At 45.9% G+C, this 19,040-nt stretch overlaps 1 protein-coding gene across 1 annotated transcript in view; it reads right to left on the bottom strand.

Moving 5' to 3' along the window:
- Window positions 1–19,040, bottom strand: part of LOC307001236 (transient receptor potential cation channel subfamily M member 2-like) — a 132,195-nt gene that overhangs the window by 89,999 nt on the left and 23,156 nt on the right. The window contains exons 7-9 of the mRNA XM_079617459.1: window positions 5,754–5,821; window positions 5,464–5,664; window positions 4,636–4,732 (exon numbers count right to left, since the gene is read on the bottom strand). Of these exons, the coding sequence (XP_079473585.1) occupies window positions 4,636–4,732; window positions 5,464–5,664; window positions 5,754–5,821 (366 nt within the window). The remainder of the gene's footprint in view (window positions 1–4,635; window positions 4,733–5,463; window positions 5,665–5,753; window positions 5,822–19,040) is intronic.

Here is a 19,040-nt window from a genome sequence, read left to right on the forward strand (position 1 = left end):
AGCCATGAGCTTACACAGAACAAGACATGAACATGCAACTAAAGAGACACAAGCTGAGTAAGACGCAGCACAAGACAGAAACACAAGACACATAAAGGGAGCAGAGAAGAGGATAAGGGGAGCACACTCAGACAAGGGACAGGTGAACACACTCAGGTAAACGAGAATCCAAACAAGGGAGCAGAGAACATGAGGAACAGGTGACAATACTCAGACAAAGGAGGACTCAACTAGACAAGGGGGGGTGGTACAGGGAAACAAGGAGGCAGGAACAGAGGAGCACATGGCCAACACAAACAAAGACAAAACCACATGTTTAAGCACAACACAAACATAGAAGCATGAAACAAAGACATAACCCTGACACATTACCTCTGACTTTAAGGGGGGTTTCACACTGGGCTCGTTTGCTGCGGTCCGAGCCCGAGTCCAATTGTTCCCGGCGCCCCCTGCAGCGTTGGTCTGGTTTTACACTCAACTTGATTCTATCGAACCCTGTTGCATTTGCGTGCATATTACGTCATCGCAAACGTGCACGGCGCATGATAGAAAACATAATGTGGGTCAATATATTGTGTTTTTTATTAATTCGGTGCTATTATGCGCAGTTGAGTGAACAACACAGGTTTAGTGTGTGTGTGTGTGTGTGTGTGTGTGCGTGTGTGTGTGTGTGTGTGAGTGTGTCGCATAAGCTGGCTTTCTGCTGCTTGCAAACGGACTCTATTGAGGAGACAGTAGATTTCCAAATTTGTTGCCCTGATTTCACACGCTATGCGCGAATACACTGCAGGCTCACTCTCACTCGTCTTATTCAAGGTAAATCATCAACACTATCATCCCTTACATGTGTTTTATTTAACTTAGTAAATCATAATCAGCTAAAACGCATGCGCAGGTTACTTTACTTCCTCAACAAGTGCGCACCCGAGTCCGTGTTGTTTTCACATTCACACGAACCACAGCATGGTTCGGGAACAACCGAACTCAGACCACCTCCTCCAGGTAGTCTCGGGTTCGGTACCCCAGTGCGCACCCGGGTCCACATGATAGTGTTCACATTAGCGATTTTTCATGCGAATCGTGCCCCGTTCCGAACTAAACTGCCAGTGTGAAAGCCCCCTAAAAGTCACTTATCTCTCAGTCACTCTTTGCAAAGTCCTATATGTTTCAGCACTGCATTTCTGAGTGCTCTGGCTTTTGTTTCTCATGTTCATGATTTTTGACTTTCTGTCCGGTTCCTTAGGATTTCTCTGTTTTGCCTCTGCCCTGGACTCTGTTATTGTTTTGACCTTTGCTGTTTTTTTGGATGTCTTTGGATCACCCTCTAATAAACTACTGCATTTGGATTCTCAACCCTTGCGTCTCCAAGCAGTTAATGGAAAAAACTAATTTATAATTTTGATGATTATGGCTTACAGCTTATGAAAACCCCAAATTCAAAATTAGAATATTGTGAAAAGGTTTTCATAAACTGTAAGCCATAATCATTAAATTATAACAAATAAAGGCTTGAAATATCTAACTTTGCATGTAATGAGTCATAATATATTAGTTTCACCTTTTAAGTTGAATTACTGAAATAAATTAACTTTTGCACCATATTAAAAATTTTTGAGTTTCACCGGTATAAATAATACTAAAATAACACTGCTGCAGGACTATCAATTAACTTTAGGGATTTCCTTTAGTCATATTCATCTAAAAGAAAATATATGAGGTCTTACTTGAATCAAAAGATAATTTTATGTGGCTATTTATCATACAAAAATAAATGGTTAAATATGGTATTGTAACGAATCAGACACAATTATTTGGTATATGTACCAAACAATCTTTAAAACTCACTCTGAGATCTGTGGTCCCATCCCCCAGTGAGTGCAAGACGGCCTTGGTTACCATGACCACGATCGAATAAGTTGGTTTTATGGCTGTTAAAAATTTTTTGTCACATGCTCAAGACAGAGACAATCTTTAATACAAACTTTGCTGCATTAATCATAGATGACCTGATCTATAAATGAACATGCATCCCAGATATCACTGTGTGAATGATTTACTGTCTTGTGTAGTGTCTTTTAATTCTATGTAAGGTTAATGTAACCTCACCTATACCAGGTTTGGTCTCTATAAATTGGTACTTTGAAGATCGAAATTATTGTGTACATATGTCATGTCGATAGCTGCGCAACATATTAGTATTACAAGAATTTTTCTTAGTTTCTTCATCAGGAACCAATCCAGCTGCCCTTGCAAATGAGCACGCTTAGAACAAGGATTCATAAATCAACCACAGAGGAATTTTCCCGCTTGGAAATTCCACCCTTCTCATTGGTCAAGCAAACTCTGATTTTCGCAGGCTTTATTAGAGACAAATTCACAGTGACTCGCTCTCTCTTCTTCTGGACTCTACTGCTGCTTCTTCGGGTTGATGTTTGTGGGAACCCCCACAGGGGTCCACGGGGCCCGGCAGGCTGTGACCACCACCTGTTATGCCGTCACTCTACCAACAGAGTCAGACTGTATTTTCTTCAATCTAACTCAGAGGAAAACTGCAACTTTTCCATTACTGAATGGGCAGCCATCTACTGTTCCGACTTCCTTACTCCTTGGATGCCAGCATGGCCTCTCCGGCCTAGGGCCGGCAGGTCACAATCTGCATGTGCTCAGCCATGTGCTCATGGAGAGAGAGAAAACTTTCAACCAGGACAGAGTCGAACTAACCCATCATATCTTCTTCACCCAACGGAGAAGAAAACGATTGCAACTTCAACATTTGACACTCACGGAACCAGTAACAACTTTAATTTTCAACAACTTCAAGAATTGTGTACCCGGCACAGACCATGCAAGTATCAATTTAATGAGGTGCTGTGAAAATGATAAGCTGATGGTTCTTTTCATAGTTAAATGGATCTTTCCCATAGTTCCATTTCCTGCTTCAGATTCCATTCTGTCACTCACCCTTTTACCCGTGTGTGTGTGTTTAGATTAGTTATGTTTGTTAACATAACTAATAACTTGTTTAGTTAATAAAACTTGTGCACAATACGTATTTGGTTCTGATTCTCTGCTTGCAACAAAGTTTACTTTACGATTTAGATTTAGATCTTAGTACTGTACAGTAAGAAAGGCATTTCCCTTCCCCGGAAATTAATATTTTTTAGAATTAATAAACAATTAACGCTGAGTGTTCACAGGATGAACAGGTGGGTTTATTGTAATATTAATTTCATTAAGTTAATTATATTAACTGATCCAAATATTCATAATCAATTATAACCAGTTATTATTGATTATTAATATTTCATAGAGTTAATGTATCCTCTAATTTTGTACAGGGCGGACAGTTCAAAAAAACGCTCTACAACCTGGTCACCTTGTACCTTTATGGCATGAAAAAAAAAATCTGCCTAACATCTCTTTTTGTGTTCCACTGAGGAACTGTGTTGGTCACAAGCATTCAAAGAAAAGTAAATTGTGTCTATAAGCGGGATTGTGAGCACTGTCTGTGCATGTAAGCGCACATATTCAATGTACAAAAAGTAACACAACAAAAACTTTTTAGCATTTAAGAGTCATCCATCAATATAACATAAACGCTAATAGCTTCCCAAATCAGGGAGGTTTCCAGACTCTCAAGGGAGGATAAATGTGCTCAAGTCAGTCTTAGCTGAACAATATAAACCCCTTGTGGGGTTTTTCCAGGAACGTGATTCATTCTTTCTAGAAACCATCAAGCCAAAGCATAAAACAAGTTCAAAACTCTTAAGTAATTTTATAAAACATAAAGAATAATGTTGACGGGCTCTCAATCACTGTCAATATTACAGCTAAAGATCCGCTCACAACAGTGTATCCACCATTAGTTATCCAACCATCACCAGCATACCGTATTTTCCGGACTATAAGTCGCACTATATTTTTTTCATAGTTTGGCTGGTCCTGCGACTTATAGTCAGGTGCGACTTATATATCAAAATTAAATCCTACTGACTGAGATGAACCAAGAGAAAACATTACCGTCTACAGCCGCGAGAGGGCGCTCTAGTTAGCGGAGTTGTTCAGAAGCGACACCGAGGAAGAACTCAATGGATTCAGTGTTGAGGAATGAGATCGGGAGCTTGGTGAACTTGCTGACCGGTAACTTGTTGGACTCGCTGGCTAATGTTAGTTTAGCCTATTCAGCCTCCCAGATATATGTTCTTTATGCTGTTGTGCAGCTGAATAACTGGTAATGTGTTACGCTAACACACCGGACACTATTCAGCTGTTGTTCTTTATGCTATTGTGGAGCTGAATAACTGTTAATGTGTTACGCTAACACACCGGACACCTTCAGCTGTTGTTCTTTATGCTATTGTGTAGTTGAATAACTTGCCTTTCCAGATTAAATGTCTGTTCTTGGTCTTGGATTTTGTGAAATAAATTTTGAAATAAATGCGACTTATAGTCCAGTGCGACTTATATATGTTTTTTTTTCCTCTTCATGACACATTTTTTGACTGATGCGACTTATAGTCCGGAAATTACAGTTAATCCAATTACCCTCTGCCCGGAAATGTGCATTTAAGTCTTCAGTTTCCAGATTACGAATTGGAGGGATGTGAGCATGTTCTGCCCAAAAAGTGATCATACCTTTCAGCAGAGCCTGTAGAATAGCAACGTCAACATTTTTATCCTCGTCAATTCGAAACACAGTCAGTAGATGAGGCTTCCGGATAATGTCCTGAATCTAAAGAAATTCAAAAATAAATACATCTTCTTATACATATACAGTATATACTGTATATACAGGGCCCGCACCAAGGCTTTCTAGCTTGAATATTAGGCTATTATAAAAACAATTTAATTAAAGACAGTCTGTTTTGCAAAGTCGCATCTTGATTGACACATTTGACATATAGTAGTTAGTTGATTACTTCACTGTATTGTTATTGTTTGTCACCGGTTGCAGTTCAGGTTATTCTAACTTACCATAAAATGATGCATCTGTTGAACGGGTTGTGATGAGTGTGTGTTACGTGTTAGTGAAGCGGTCACAATGAGTGTGTGTTACGTGTCAGTGAAGCGGTCACAACAATGAGTGTGTGTTACGTGTCAGTGAAGCGGTCACAATGAGTGTGTGTTACGTGTCACTAAAAGTATCACAGTTTCCACAAAATATATGAAAATTCAGCTTTGGTCACAGGAATAAATTACATTTTAAATAATTTCACATAGAAAACAGTTATTTTAAATTATACAAATATTTTACAATATTAGACTTTTTACTGTATTTTTAATCAAATAAATGCAGCCTTGGTGAACAGAAGAGACTTCTTTCAAAAACATAAACAAATCTTATTGACACCAATCTTTGTCACAGAACAAGTTCTAAATAAAACCATTTCTCGATTCCTACTGTGTAATTTTGAGTTTGTGTGAAACTGTGTCATAATATGCATGTATGTTTTTGTCCATTACCTTCTTGGTCCACTCGATGACCTGCACCTCAGTAAAGCTTTTGTACTCTTTTGCAAAAAACTTCTTCAAGAGCTTGCTGATAAGGACCAGCGTGACCTTTGACACCGGCAGGGCCGCAACCTGAGCAATGACGTCCGCCAGGCGTCCAGATCCCTCCAGCACAACACACGGCGTGTTGTTCAGCATTGAATTGTACATCGTCTGTGAATAAATATGTGTATTTGGATTAATGAAAGATCATTCAGCTCCTGTATGATGATCTATGAAACTGATGACTTTAAAAATCTCACGTTTAGAGTTCCTGGACCACCATCCAAGACCACACAGACCACCGGTATCTTCACGCCACGCAAATTTTCTTAAAAAAAGATACATTAGTGGCTAAAAGTGATGTCCAGAGGATACCCTACAAGTTCAATTAAACCATCAAAATATAAGAAAAATATTTTATATTGTTTAAATATTTTTAAATAAGGGAAGAACAAAACACTAAACTTGGTTACGGTATTTATCTGACAAAATGATATGGCATAAAAGGCAAACTACAGCAACAGGTTTTATTTTACTATGCAAAAAACAAAATGCAAAAAGCATACATTGGCTAGTACGTAGCCAGTTCTCTTTCATCATCTCGTGTTCGAGATCCACCTATGGGAAGGGCATCCGTACCTGACCTCCGCAGAAGCATCCAATTGCACCAAGTCTGGCTAGACAGACAGAAGCGCGCAGCCAATGCCAGGTAAGGCCCCGCCCCCTTACCTAGTGGCATATAACGTCTGCAAGCGCTGCTATTCTCCAGTTGACATTCGCTTCTCGCGATCTCTGCACTGACACAGTTCGGTTGGATTACGCTGCTCACTTCGTGTCTTCAGGAGGACATATCGCCTGATCAGCCTCCGTCAGACGTGACAGTCGTTTTTTCAGCTTTTCTGCTGTGTTCTGCATTCGGAGCCGCCCGCGCTCTCGCCGTTTTTCACCTGCTCCTCCTTCCACGGCTGCCCGCCACGAATTTTTCCGAGTTCTTCTCCGGAATGTCGCTGTCTAAACCTTCCGCTTCTCCGGGGAACAGCCTATCACGGGCCTGTCCGGCCGCGTGTGGTGCGCTCATTGCCGCTAAGGACCTTCACCCGTTCTGCGTGGTCTGCTTGGGCCTTAAACACGCTCAAGAAGCCTTGGAGAACCCGGAAAATTGCAGTCACTGCCTTATGCTGCCCAAGAAGCTTTTACGACGTCGTCTGAAAGTTGCAGCGACCCAGTGCTCCGAGCTCGGCCTCTCTGACTCGGATGGGGGACACGGTGACGACGACGCGCTACCGGGGGACTCCCGGGTCGCCGCCTCTCTCATTTGGGCTGACCAGCCCAATCCCGCATTCCCCGAAGAGGACATCTTCGCGGGGAACCTCACGCTCGTCGACGAACCGGCCGGTTCCGGCGATGAGGATGACGCGGCCCTTCTTGGGGTCTCAGAGGACGAGGAGGCCATCCCGCCCTCTGGCTTTCCCCAGGCTAGCGCCCACACGGCCTTGCCTCAGTCCATCCTCCTGGAAGTTTGTGAGCGAGCGGCCGCTCGCCTCAACATAGAATGGCCGGCTCCACAGAGCGCCACCGACCAGGAGAGGGATATTTACGACGGGAAAGTGCTGGGACCCCCTCCCGGTCCGAGAAAACAACTCTTCCCCGTCCTTCCAGCGTGCGCGAAGCACATGAGGCACAATTGGAGCGACCCCCTCGACTTCAAACACGGTCTCACGGGTCTTGAGGTGAAGGACATGGCAGCTCATGGTATGGGTGACCCCCCCGCTATCGAGCCTTCCATCGCCAGGCACCTTAACCCCGCTCAGGGAGGGCTGCTCGCTCCCCCGAAGCCGGTCTTGCCCAACAAGATGGACCGTTTTTCTGCCTCAGTTCACCAGGCCGCATACAAATCCTCGGCCTTGGCTGTCAGGGCCCTGAACGTTTCTTCACTCCTCTCCGCTTACCAGGCGGAGATTTTGGACGAATTAGGGCAACAGCTGGAAAAGGGAACTCCTTCTCTAACCTTGTGGAAGGAGATCCTCACGGGGCCGCGGCTGGAAGACCATCTAACCCTACCCCCACCGACTCGAAACGCAAGCGCTGCTATTCTCCAGTAAGTATATTCGCTTCTCGTGCGGCAAGCGGGGCAAAGCTGGTGGATCTCTCCACTCGATGTTTCAGAGAACCGGGGTTACGACAGTAACCTATTGTTCTCTTTCATCATCTCGTGTTCGAGATCCACCTATGGGAGAGACATGGACAGCTCCCCGATTGCCCAATACACTCAGGGAGGGATGAACCGAGCTTCCTAAACAAGGAAGCCATTCAGGTGGTGCCCCCCAGTCTGATGAATCAGGGATTTTATTCTCGTTATTTCCTGGTCCCAAAGAAGGACGGCTCTCTCCGCCCTATCTTGGACCTTCGTGTGTTGAACAAACATTTGAGGAAATACAATTTCAGAATGCTAACTCATGGCTCGCTCGCCCGCGCCATAAAACAGAACGACTGGTTCACATCGGTAGACCTGAAAGATGCTTTCTTCCATATAAGCATTTATCCGCCACACAGGAAGTTTCTTCGTTTCGCCTACCAAGGCACATGTTACGAATTCACAGTTCTGCCGTTTGGGCTCAGTCTAAGCCCTCGCAGTTTCTGTCTGTGTGCGGAGATGGGTTTAGCACCCATGAGAATGTCTGGTCTGAGGATTCTGACATACATAGACGATTGGCTCATAATAGCCGAATCGAAGGAGAAAGTGTTGCAGGACAACTGCTCGGTAGCCGTGCGACACTGGAAGAGCGCAGACTTTTACGCACAGGGAACCCCTCTGGGGACGGCTATGATGCGGAAAGTTGTGACGACAGATGCGTCCTTAACAGGCTGGGGTGCCACCCAGGAGGGCAGAACGGTGAACGGTCTGTGGCCGAGCAGACTACGTTCGGCGCACATAAATTATTTAGAGCTGTTGACCATTTGGAAAGCTCTGAATCATTTTCTGCCTCGCCTGCAGGGACATCATGTTCTCGTACGCTGCGACAATACCACGGCTGTGGCTTATATCAACCGTCAGGGCGGCGTGCGCTCGTCGAAACTTCACGCTCTAGCTTACAAGCTTTTGGTGTGGAGCAGACGGGTTTTCCTGTCGTTACGCGCGACTCATGTTCCGGGCATTCTGAACAGAGGTGCGGATCTTCTATCAAGGGGAAATCCAATCTACGGAGATTGGCGCCTTCACCCCCAGATAGTGGATATGTTATGGATGAGATTCGGACAGGCAACCGTAGATCTATTCGCCTCGCGCGAAAACTACCATTGTCCTATGTTCTTCTCGCTAAAGGACGTGGACGCACCCCTCGGGGTAGATGCACTGGCCCACCCATGGCCCAGAGTGCTGCTGTATGCTTTTCCTCCCCTGTGCTTGATAATTCCAACACTGGCCAGGGTCAGAGAACAGAGCCTGTCTCTCCTTCTCATTGCACCCAGGTGGCCCAAGGCACCGTGGCTGGCGGAGATAATCCCTCTGTTATATGCCGAGCCGTGGCGCCTCCCCCCACGCACGGACCTATTGTCCCAAGCGAACGGGGAGATTTACCACCCACACCCGGACAGGATGGCTCTCTGGGCCTGGCCCGTGAGAGGACGAACCTAAGCGCACTGGGGCTTTCGCCGCGTGTGATTGCCACTATACAGAATGCCAGAGCCGTTTCTACACGGTCCTTATATGGCTGTAAGTGGCAAGTGTTCGAAGGGTGGTGCGATGGGCGTGGTCTCACATCTTATCAGTGCTCAGTTCCTGATATTTTGTGTTTCCTTCAAGACCTCATGGAAAAAGGGAGGTCTTTTTCCACCATTAAGGTCTACCTGGCTGCGATTTCGGCCTGTCATGTGGGCTTTGAGGGCTCAACAGTCGGGCAGCATCCTCTAATCCGCAGATTTATGAAGGGTGCCCGTCGCTCTTTGCCAGTCGTCAGGAGAACTGTTCCTGAGTGGGACCTCTCCATGGTGCTGGAGGCTCTGTCTCAACATCCTTTTGAGCCTCTGGGAAGTATTTCCCTTAAGCTGCTGTCCTTCAAGACAGCTTTGCTCTTGGCCTTGGCATCAGCTAAACGTGTCAGTGAGCTACATGCACTCTCGGTTCATCCCTCGTGCACTAAATTCTCTCTTAGTGGAGATAAGGTTTCCCTTAAGCCTAATCCGGCCTTCATGCCGAAGTGCTTCCCTGCGTTCACTTCGGAGGTGTTGGAGCTGTCCGCTTTTCACCCTCCACCGTTTTCCTCCCCGGAGGATCAGAGGCTAAATGCTCTGTGTCCTGTCCGTGCTTTACAGACATATATGACCAGGACCAGTGCGTTCCGGAAGAGCGACCAGCTCTTTATTTCATGGGCGCCCCCTCACAAAGGGAGTCCCATATCTAAGCAACGCCTCTCACATTGGCTTGTGAATGCTATAGCTGTGGCTTATGAATCAAAAGGAGTGCAGCCCCCAGGGGGCATCAGAGCTCATTCCACAAGGGGCTTAGCCGCCTCTTGGGCTTTGTTTAGGGGAGTGTCACTGCAGGACATCTGCTCCGCTGCCAGTTGGGCTTCTCCTCATACCTTTGTGCGTTACTACCGGCTGGATGTCACCAGAATTTCGGTAGCACATTCGGTTTTAGGGGTGGGGTCTTCTTAGCCCTTCCCTGTAAACCCGTTGGAAGTAACGAATAAGGAGTGAATGGGCCGGCTGGCCATGCACATTCCTCTCACCAAGCACGTATTTCCAATCCTTCCTGGGTGTATATATGCACATTGGTGTTGCTGGGGTTATTACCACATACATGTTTCATGTCCTGCATGTGCACAGCAGTTATGTGTGTGCGTCAGGATTGCAGGTTCATGATTATGGGACGTGTCTGGCACCGCCCCCCTGGGGCGACCGTCCTTCTCTGGCTTTCAGAACCTCACTGTGAGTGTATTGGGCAATCGGGGAGCTGTCCATGTCTCTCCCATAGGTGGATCTCGAACACGAGATGATGAAAGAGAACAATAGGTTACTGTCGTAACCCCGGTTCTCTGAAACATCGAGTGGAGAGATCCACCAGCTTTGCCCCGCTTGCCGCACGAGAAGCGAATATACTTACTGGAGAATAGCAGCGCTTGCAGACGTTATATGCCACTAGGTAAGGGGGCGGGGCCTTACCTGGCATTGGCTGCGCGATTCTGTCTGTCTAGCCAGACTTGGTGCAATTGGATGCTTCTGCGGAGGTCAGGTACGGATGCCCTTCCCATAGGTGGATCTCTCCACTCTATGTTTCAGAGAACCGGGGTTACGACAGTAACCTATTGTTATTGATATTCTGTTGGTTCTCTCTTGTTTTTGCATGTGTTCATAATTTCTTTATATGACATCATGGCCAAAATATAAATTATATTATATTAATTATAAAAAATATAAATTATATTATGATATTAAAGGGGTGGTAAAGTATGATTTCACTTCTCTAACTTTAGTTAGTGTGTAATGTTGCTGTTTGATCATAAACAACATCAGCAAAGTTACAACGCTCAAAGTTCAAAGCAAAGGAAGATATTTGCTTTTAAAGAAAAGGACTACAACAAACGGCTGGTAGGAACTACACGACATTCCTCCCGGGTTAGTGACATCACCAACCCTAAAATTTACATAAGCCCCGCCCCCTGAACACGCAGTCCATGTTGAAAAGAGGAAGAGTTGTTGTAGTCGAGCACATTTGTGAGTCAGCTCAAACTTTAGCATCCATCTTTTCACATGCAATAGAAAGTCACTCTGTGTGCATCTCACAACAGTTCCTATACGAGCAATTTATAGATTATCATGACAGAATATGCTAATTGAAGATAGTTAACTCCACATTAGCAACATAAATTCATCAACTAACCATTCAGTTGCTTCGACAGACCTGTTGCTTCTACATGTTGTCACTTCTTCGAGTCTCTCCATCTTTGTCTGACTCCGTTTCAACATTAAAGGCAGAACAGTTTCTGTCATTGTACAAAAGGCTAAGCTTTAATGACGCTGGTGCCCTCTGCTGGACATTTAATTTGTTGCACTTTAGAATACACGTATTATCTCTTTATCACCTGACTATCATTGCTGCAATTTCATTGGTTTAGATCGGGAGAACTGAATGTCAATAGAAAGTGTTCATGCCCAGACATATAAATGTTGCTAAATTCTGCGGCAGTTCTATTTCGTTCTTACTGACCGCCAGAGGCAGTGCTTCCCACTGAATATTATCTCTCTTGCTCATGCACAGGTCGAGTCTAATAACAACAAAGTCATCACATGACCAGGTACGTCATGGGGATCCCCTCTATTTAACCCCGTGACATCCTGTAACCTGTCTCTATAATCTTCTCGCATACGTGCAAAGATTGCAGGTCGAAAAAACTTTCATTCAGAATACTTGGATTCCGTCTTTTCACAGCCTCGTAACAATAATTTTTGTTGGAGCCGCGCGTTGTGCGTCCTCCAGAGGCTGCGGCGGATTGAAAACAAACTTTACGTGGAACACGTCTGTTTATTCCGGTCACTGCCAGAGCGCGGTAAGTTGCTTACTAGCACTGGCTATTGTTTCTTTTCTGAAACGTGTATAAATGGCATCTCAGAGTGGTTTCGCTCCAAAGAAAAGCCATAATAGTGATTAATTTTCACGAACGGTAAGAGTGTGTGCGCTCCGGGAACAACAATATATATATTTTTTGTTACAGACCGACGGCGTGCACGCAGTTGATTGTATTCCCAGACAGCAAAATGTATTTGGGCCAGATTTGGCCCAGGTCTTCATTAGCATTTGGCGCAGATCCGCTAAACGGACCTGGGCCGGGCTCATTCTTTCCAACGGCCCAATACCGGAACAGGTTGGAATTACGGATCAGAGACAGATCTGGGCCAGCACTGGCCCAGTACAGTTATTAATGCCATGAGGTGTGGTGCGGATCTGGCCCAGATCCGCGAGTCATATTTCACATCTGGGGCTCATCTGGCCCTGGTCTGTGATTCACTTAGGCTATCAGACAATTAAGGCTCAAAAACCACACAATTTGTAATTTTCAAAATAGTTTTTTATTTAAAAAAGGCAAAAGAGAACACAGCATGAACAACCATCTGTAGACGTGAATCCAGATGCACAAAAACAAACAAACAATACATACCAATACAATCAAGTGAGAAAAAAAATAATATGGTTAAAGATCAATGTTAACCAAGTAAAACCTAATGTGAACACTGCACATATTTACTGCTCATTAGTTGGGTGCCACCCCGGCAGTCACAAGCCAGATTAAACCATCTGATTTAACAGCATCTCCGTCTCCGTGTCGGTGGCTTTGTCAGACATGCGATTCTTCCTCACTGCTCCTGTAAAACGTACAAAAAGCACACAAAGCAAAGAAACAAAGAGTAAATATTAGATTTAATATTCAAAGATTACATTACTTTATTACATGACATAAAATGCTTCCACACATAAATAATAATAAATGTGATTATGTGACTAAAATGAATGAGAGAGTGGTGATATAGCCTAGGTAAAGACTGAGTGAGAGGCATACTTACGAGCCATTATGGCCTTGGTTGCCATCTCACTGAATTTTATTTTATTTTTTTATTGTCCTTTATTGATTTGGCTATAGGCTACTGTCGGCAAAAAATCCAGCAATCAGGCGCTGTTTGACAGTGTCATGATCAGTGACAGTGATCACCGATTCAAACTTAAAGCCTCCTATTCACATTAGTTGTGGATGTTTAAAACTAAAAGAACATACTACCGGCTAACCGTAGCCTAGCTAGCTTGTCTGACACGTTTTAGGTTGTCAGAATGTCAGTGTAAACTTTTGTCAACTTTTTGTTTAATATAAATATTTAACAGACTATAACATCAACACGAGTTTACTTTTATAATGCACTTACTACATTTTACTTGTAATAATAGACTTACCAATAATCGCAAAGCCGGTGCAGCCTGCAGTCTTCCACTCGTATGCCTGTCAGATAGAGTTGCGGGTTTATGAAGGGAAAAAAGCGTTCCGTTAGTTGAGGCGCGTCCGGTCTGCGCAGCTCGCGCGAATCCGGCCCACACCCGCCGGACGGACTCAATTCAGATGTGGCGCGTCTGGTCTGCGCAGCTGCCCCGGATTGGCGCCGCACCCGCCGGACGGACTGTCACAGTCGAAGCTAAAGACAAGTCTGGCGCAGAGTTGGTGCAGATCTGCATAGTGAGTGCGACTGCTACGCGAATCTGCTGATTCGAAAACGGATCTGGCACAGATGTAAATGCTGTCTGGGTTCATATTGAACATTTAAATTAGGTAAGTATTGTTATAGATTAAATAGCACATGGGCTATGTTCATGACAATTTAATTGTTTTTTTGTTGTTGTTTGTTTGTTTTCTTTTATATAGGCATATATATTTCTCACAGTTGCGTTATATACGAGTGTTTTCGCTCTGTTTTCTGTACTGCTACCTGATAATTCTATCAACAGTGGGATAAGTATACCAGTAGTTTGGCTGTGTAAAAAAAAAAAAAAAAAAAAAAAAAAGAGGGTTTTTTACCTTACCGTTATAGAATTTTGTGGCACTCAGAGTGTTCTCGCTCGGCCTTGAATAAAGCACTGCTGTGGCAGTATGGAACAGCTTGGCCTGACATGCACTGTGTGCAGGGCCATTTTACTGCAGGACGATGGACATGACTGCTGTCCATCCTGCTTAGGCTTGGAACATTTGAAGCAGGGCCTCTCTGATGATGCCTGTATGAATTGTAGCACCATGTCGTGGGAGCGGAGAACTTCCAGACTAGCTGCAGTAGAGGCACTCTTGACCTCAGATGCGCCTCGGCAGGGAAAAGCGTCGGCTAAGCGGAAAAGGGTGGATACAGTGAGTGTCTCCACCAGTAAGAGACATCGAGAGGATGCTTTAGCCAATAAAGTGGAGGTTTTGACCTCAGAGTTTGCCCAGATTAAATCTTTAATACTAAATCTGCAACCAAGGGAGGCACCATCACCGATGTTGGGAAATCCCAGTAAGGAATTACCCGTTCCTGAGGAGGATATGCTGTCCATGGCAGCCTCTCAAAACCAGTTTCGTGAGGAGGGGAATGAAGAATTCTTATCAGTTACCCACTCTCAGTTCTCTCATGATGACTCTCAGAACACGGCACGGGGTTCAGCTGAAGGTGGAGAATCAGATCAGGATGTGGTGAGACAAGCCCTCCAGATTGCGTTGGCACGCTTAAGTCTGGATACTGCCCCTACAGTGGCAGCTCCATCCAGTGCCTTTTTCAGAGGATCGGCAAAGCCATCTGCTCTTAGCATTCCCCCATCCAAAGATTATATTGAGGAACTACAGAGGTGCTGGGCTAATCCCAAATCACTTACTCATCATACCACAGCAAGCAGGGCCTTGGCAGCAATGCATGAACCAGACTCTTATGGCCTGGGTCAGATGCCTAAAGTGGATCCATTTATCGCCTCTTTCATTATATCACCGGAGGAGGCTTGGAGACCTAATGCTCGCTGCCCACGACCTCAGTGCAGAGTCACGGACGATCTTCTTAGTCAAGCGTACAATACTGCAGCACGCATGGGTCGCATAGGGAATTCGCTCTCTCATCTTATGCTGGCACTATCCCAGTCTCTCCCAGTCCAACCTATTGGGGGTGATCCTTCAGCCCAAATCCTAAGCGATGCATCATTGCAAGCATTTGCATTCATGTCAAGAGAATTGGGTAGACTCATGTCAACACTCACTCAGGCACGCCGCCAAGTATGGCTGGCACAGTCTCCATTGTCAGATGCCTGTAGGAGAACACTTCGTGACCTCCCTGTAATCCCAGGCCAACTGTTTGGACCAGCGGCACAGCAAACTCTGGAACAGAGCATTCAGACGAATAAGACCAGACAGCAGCTGGCAGACCTAAGAGGAACTCCACCATTACAATTTAGACAAGGGTATGGGGGACGGTATCCTACTCGCTCTCAACCTTTAGTTCGTTCAGGTGCTGTTCAGAGGAGCCAGCCAAGGCAACTAGATCAGCGTGTGCAGTACCCCACAGCACGAGGACAACAATTATTTCGGGCTCCAAGGGGCAGGGCGTTAGGTCAGCGCCCCCCCAGAGATAATAAAGCCCAGGCTCGCAGAGCATGAAGTCCTGGGGCCAACCGTCGGACGATTTTCACACCAGCAGCTCAATTTCTGGAAAGAAAACACCTCAGACCCTTGGATAATAGCAACGCTATCTCAAGGGTACAGGCTGCAATTCCGACGGCGGGCCCCTGCTTTCAATGGGGTCAAGATGACTACTGTCAAAGACCCCAACAGCTCACTGGCATTGTCAAAACAAGTAGCCGAACTCCTAGAAAAGGACGCCATAGAACCAGTAAAGTGGTCAGCACGGCTAAATGGGTTTTATTCAATGTACTATATAATTCCAAAAAAAGATGGTGGCGTACGGCCCATTCTCGACCTTCGTGGCCTCAATCAGTTCCTCAAGGTTTTGCCATTCCACATGCTACGCACAACGGAGGTCCTTCAGGCAGTCAGACCCCTACAGTGGTTCACCACAATAGATCTGAAGGATGCTTATTTTCATATTCCAATTGCACCACAACACAGACCGTTTCTCCGCTTTGCATTTCAAGGTCAGGTCTATCAGTTCCGAGTCCTACCATTTGGGCTGTCTCTGTCCCCTCGGGTGTTCACCAGGTGCATAGCGGCAGCGTTGTCCCCAATACAAGCCAGGGGGGTGCAGGTGCTTCCTTATCTGGACGACTGGCTCCTCTGTGCTGCATCTCAAGGGCAGGCAACAGAACACACCAGTCTGCTGATTTCCCATGTCACTCAGTTGGGTCTCAGGGTGAACTTCAGCAAAAGTCAGTTGGCTCCATGTCAGTCAGTGAAGTTCATAGGCATCACTCTAGATTCAAGATCGATGAAAGCATTCCCATCACCTCAGAGGGTGGACAGCATCTTGCTCTTACTCCAGCGTTTCCGGAAACAGATCAAGCTGTCATTCAGAATGGTGCTCCGATTGATGGGCATGCTAGCAGCAGCGGCTGCGCTGATACCACTGGGCCTTCTTTCACTGCGCCCTTATCAGCGATGGGTAAACAGTCTTCACCTGAACCCCACATGGCACAGGAGCAGGCTGGTCAAAGTTACAGAACGATGCCTCCTTACCTTGAAGCCATGGAAAAAGAGGTCATTCCTGACGAAAGGGGTAGCTCTGGGTGTGATTCCCTCTCGCCGGGAGATAATACAGACCGATGCTTCGCTAATTGGCTGGGGGGCAGTGTGGCAGCACAGGATGATCAGGGGGTCATGGAAACCCGAGCAAGCCACAAAAGATATAAATACCCTGGAGCTTCAAGCAGTGCAATTAGCTCTGAAGCACTTTGCGCCGGCCCTACAGAACCGCCATATTCTAATCAGAACGGACAATACGTCGGTGGTATATCATATCAATCATCAAGGTGGCACGAGGTCCAGCCAGTCTCTGAGAGTAGCACAAGAACTCCTGACATGGGCCTTCCCTCGGTTCACAAGTGTCAGGGCGATGCATATACCGGGAGTGTCGAATGTGGTGGCAGACTACTTGTCTCGCCACAGACCTTTGCCAGGAGAATGGAGACTCAATCCAGAAGTTGTTCAGATGGTTTGGCGACGATTTGGCAGAGCACAAGTGGATCTGTTTGCCTCCGAGACCTCGACCCACTGCCCCCTGTGGTTCTCCTGGACGGAGAAGTCCAGCCCGTTGGGTCAGGATGCTCTAGCGCATGCCTGGCCAAATCTTCTACTCTATGCCTTTCCCCCAAATCCATTAATTCTGCCAACTCTTCACAGAATTCTTCAAGGGAACCACAGGATTCTCCTAGTGGCACCGAATTGGCCAGGCAGGCCTTGGTTCCCAATGTTATGCCGGCTTCTCAATGGGGAGCCCTGGAGCCTACCCAGGAGGCAGGACCTGCTCCTTCAGTTGCAGGGGCAGATTTGGCACCCAAACCCAGATCGGTTACAGCTCTGTGTCTGGCCGCTGAGGAGCCAGAATTACTGTTGAAGTCTTGTGATGTTAAGGTGCAAAACACAATCCTGAATTCTAGAGCACCCTCCACCAGGAATATCTATGCTTGTAGGTGGAAGCTTTTCACTGATTGGTGTACACAAAGAAGTTTGGTCCCCGACCACTGCCCGGTGCCAATGGTGTTATGTTTTCTGCAGTCTCTGCTAGACAACAACAGGGCTCCCTCTACCCTAAAGGTATATGTGGCTGCAATTTCGGCCCAGCATGTGAAAGTAAATGATCAATCACTAGGGTCACATATTCTAATCACCCGCTTTCTGAAAGGTGCTCAGCGATTGCATCCTGCTCCAACTGTTAGGGTACCCTCATGGGACCTCAGTCTGGTTTTAAGAACACTTACACAACATCCCTTTGAGCCAATGGAGCATTGTGACCTGAAGTGGCTTTCAATAAAGACTGGATTCCTTTTGGCAATAACGTCAGCCAAACGTGTGGGTGAGCTCCACGCATTGTCAACCAATACGTCTTGTATGCGTTGGAATGCGGATGGAACAATGGTGACATTATGGCCTAACCCCTCATTCCTACCCAAAAGGCTCTCAACATCATTTAGGAATCAACCAATTGAGTTGGTAGCACTTAATCGTTCTGTGTCTGACACACAAGATGGCAGTCCAAGAGAACAATTATGCCCAGTACGAGCCCTTCGGGGCTATCTGAGTGCCACAGAGAAACTGCGACAGTCAGACCAACTCTTTCTCTGCTATGGTGGGCAAAGAAAAGGGCAGCCTCTGTCAAAACAGAGGTTGTCACACTGGGTGGTGGAGGTCATTGTCCAGGCATATAAGGCCAACAACCTGGCATTGCCAGCTGGCATAAAGTGCCATTCAACGAGAAGTATCTCAACATCTTGGGCAGCATTAAAAGGTGTCCCTCTAATGGACATTTGTGCAGCGGCTAATTGGTCATCCACTGATACCTTTTCCAGATACTACAGTGTTAATGTGGCAGCGCCTGGTGCTTTGGAAGCGGCAGTCCTGTTGGGACCCTCAACTTCATCTTAAGGTTAGGAGTAGTCTCCTCGTGACCTTGTTGCTATGAGCCATCCAGTGGGAAGCACTGCCTCTGGCGGTCAGTAAGAACGAAATAGAACGAAAGTTACGAATGTAACTACGGTTCTATGAGTTCTGGATGACCGCCAGAGTACCCTGTCACTCGGAGTCTCGCGAGAAGATTCTGTAGAGACAGGTTACAGGATGTCACGGGGTTAAATAGAGGGGATCCCCATGACGTACCTGGTCTTGTGATGACTTTGTTGTTATTAGACTCGACCTGTGCATGAGCAAGAGAGATAATATTCAGTGGGAAGCACTGCCTCTGGCGGTCATCCAGAACTCATAGAACCGTAGTTACATTCGTAACTTTCGTTTTGTATTGATCTCCGAGCTGATCTGGTCCAATTTCTAGCGGATTTTTGTTCATACTGTGTGCGTACATCTTAAAAGTAAGTAGTTAAATACTCTTTC

This window comes from Phoxinus phoxinus, assembly GCF_949152265.1.
Source record: "Phoxinus phoxinus genome assembly, chromosome: 7".
NCBI lineage: Eukaryota > Metazoa > Chordata > Actinopteri > Cypriniformes > Leuciscidae > Phoxinus > Phoxinus phoxinus.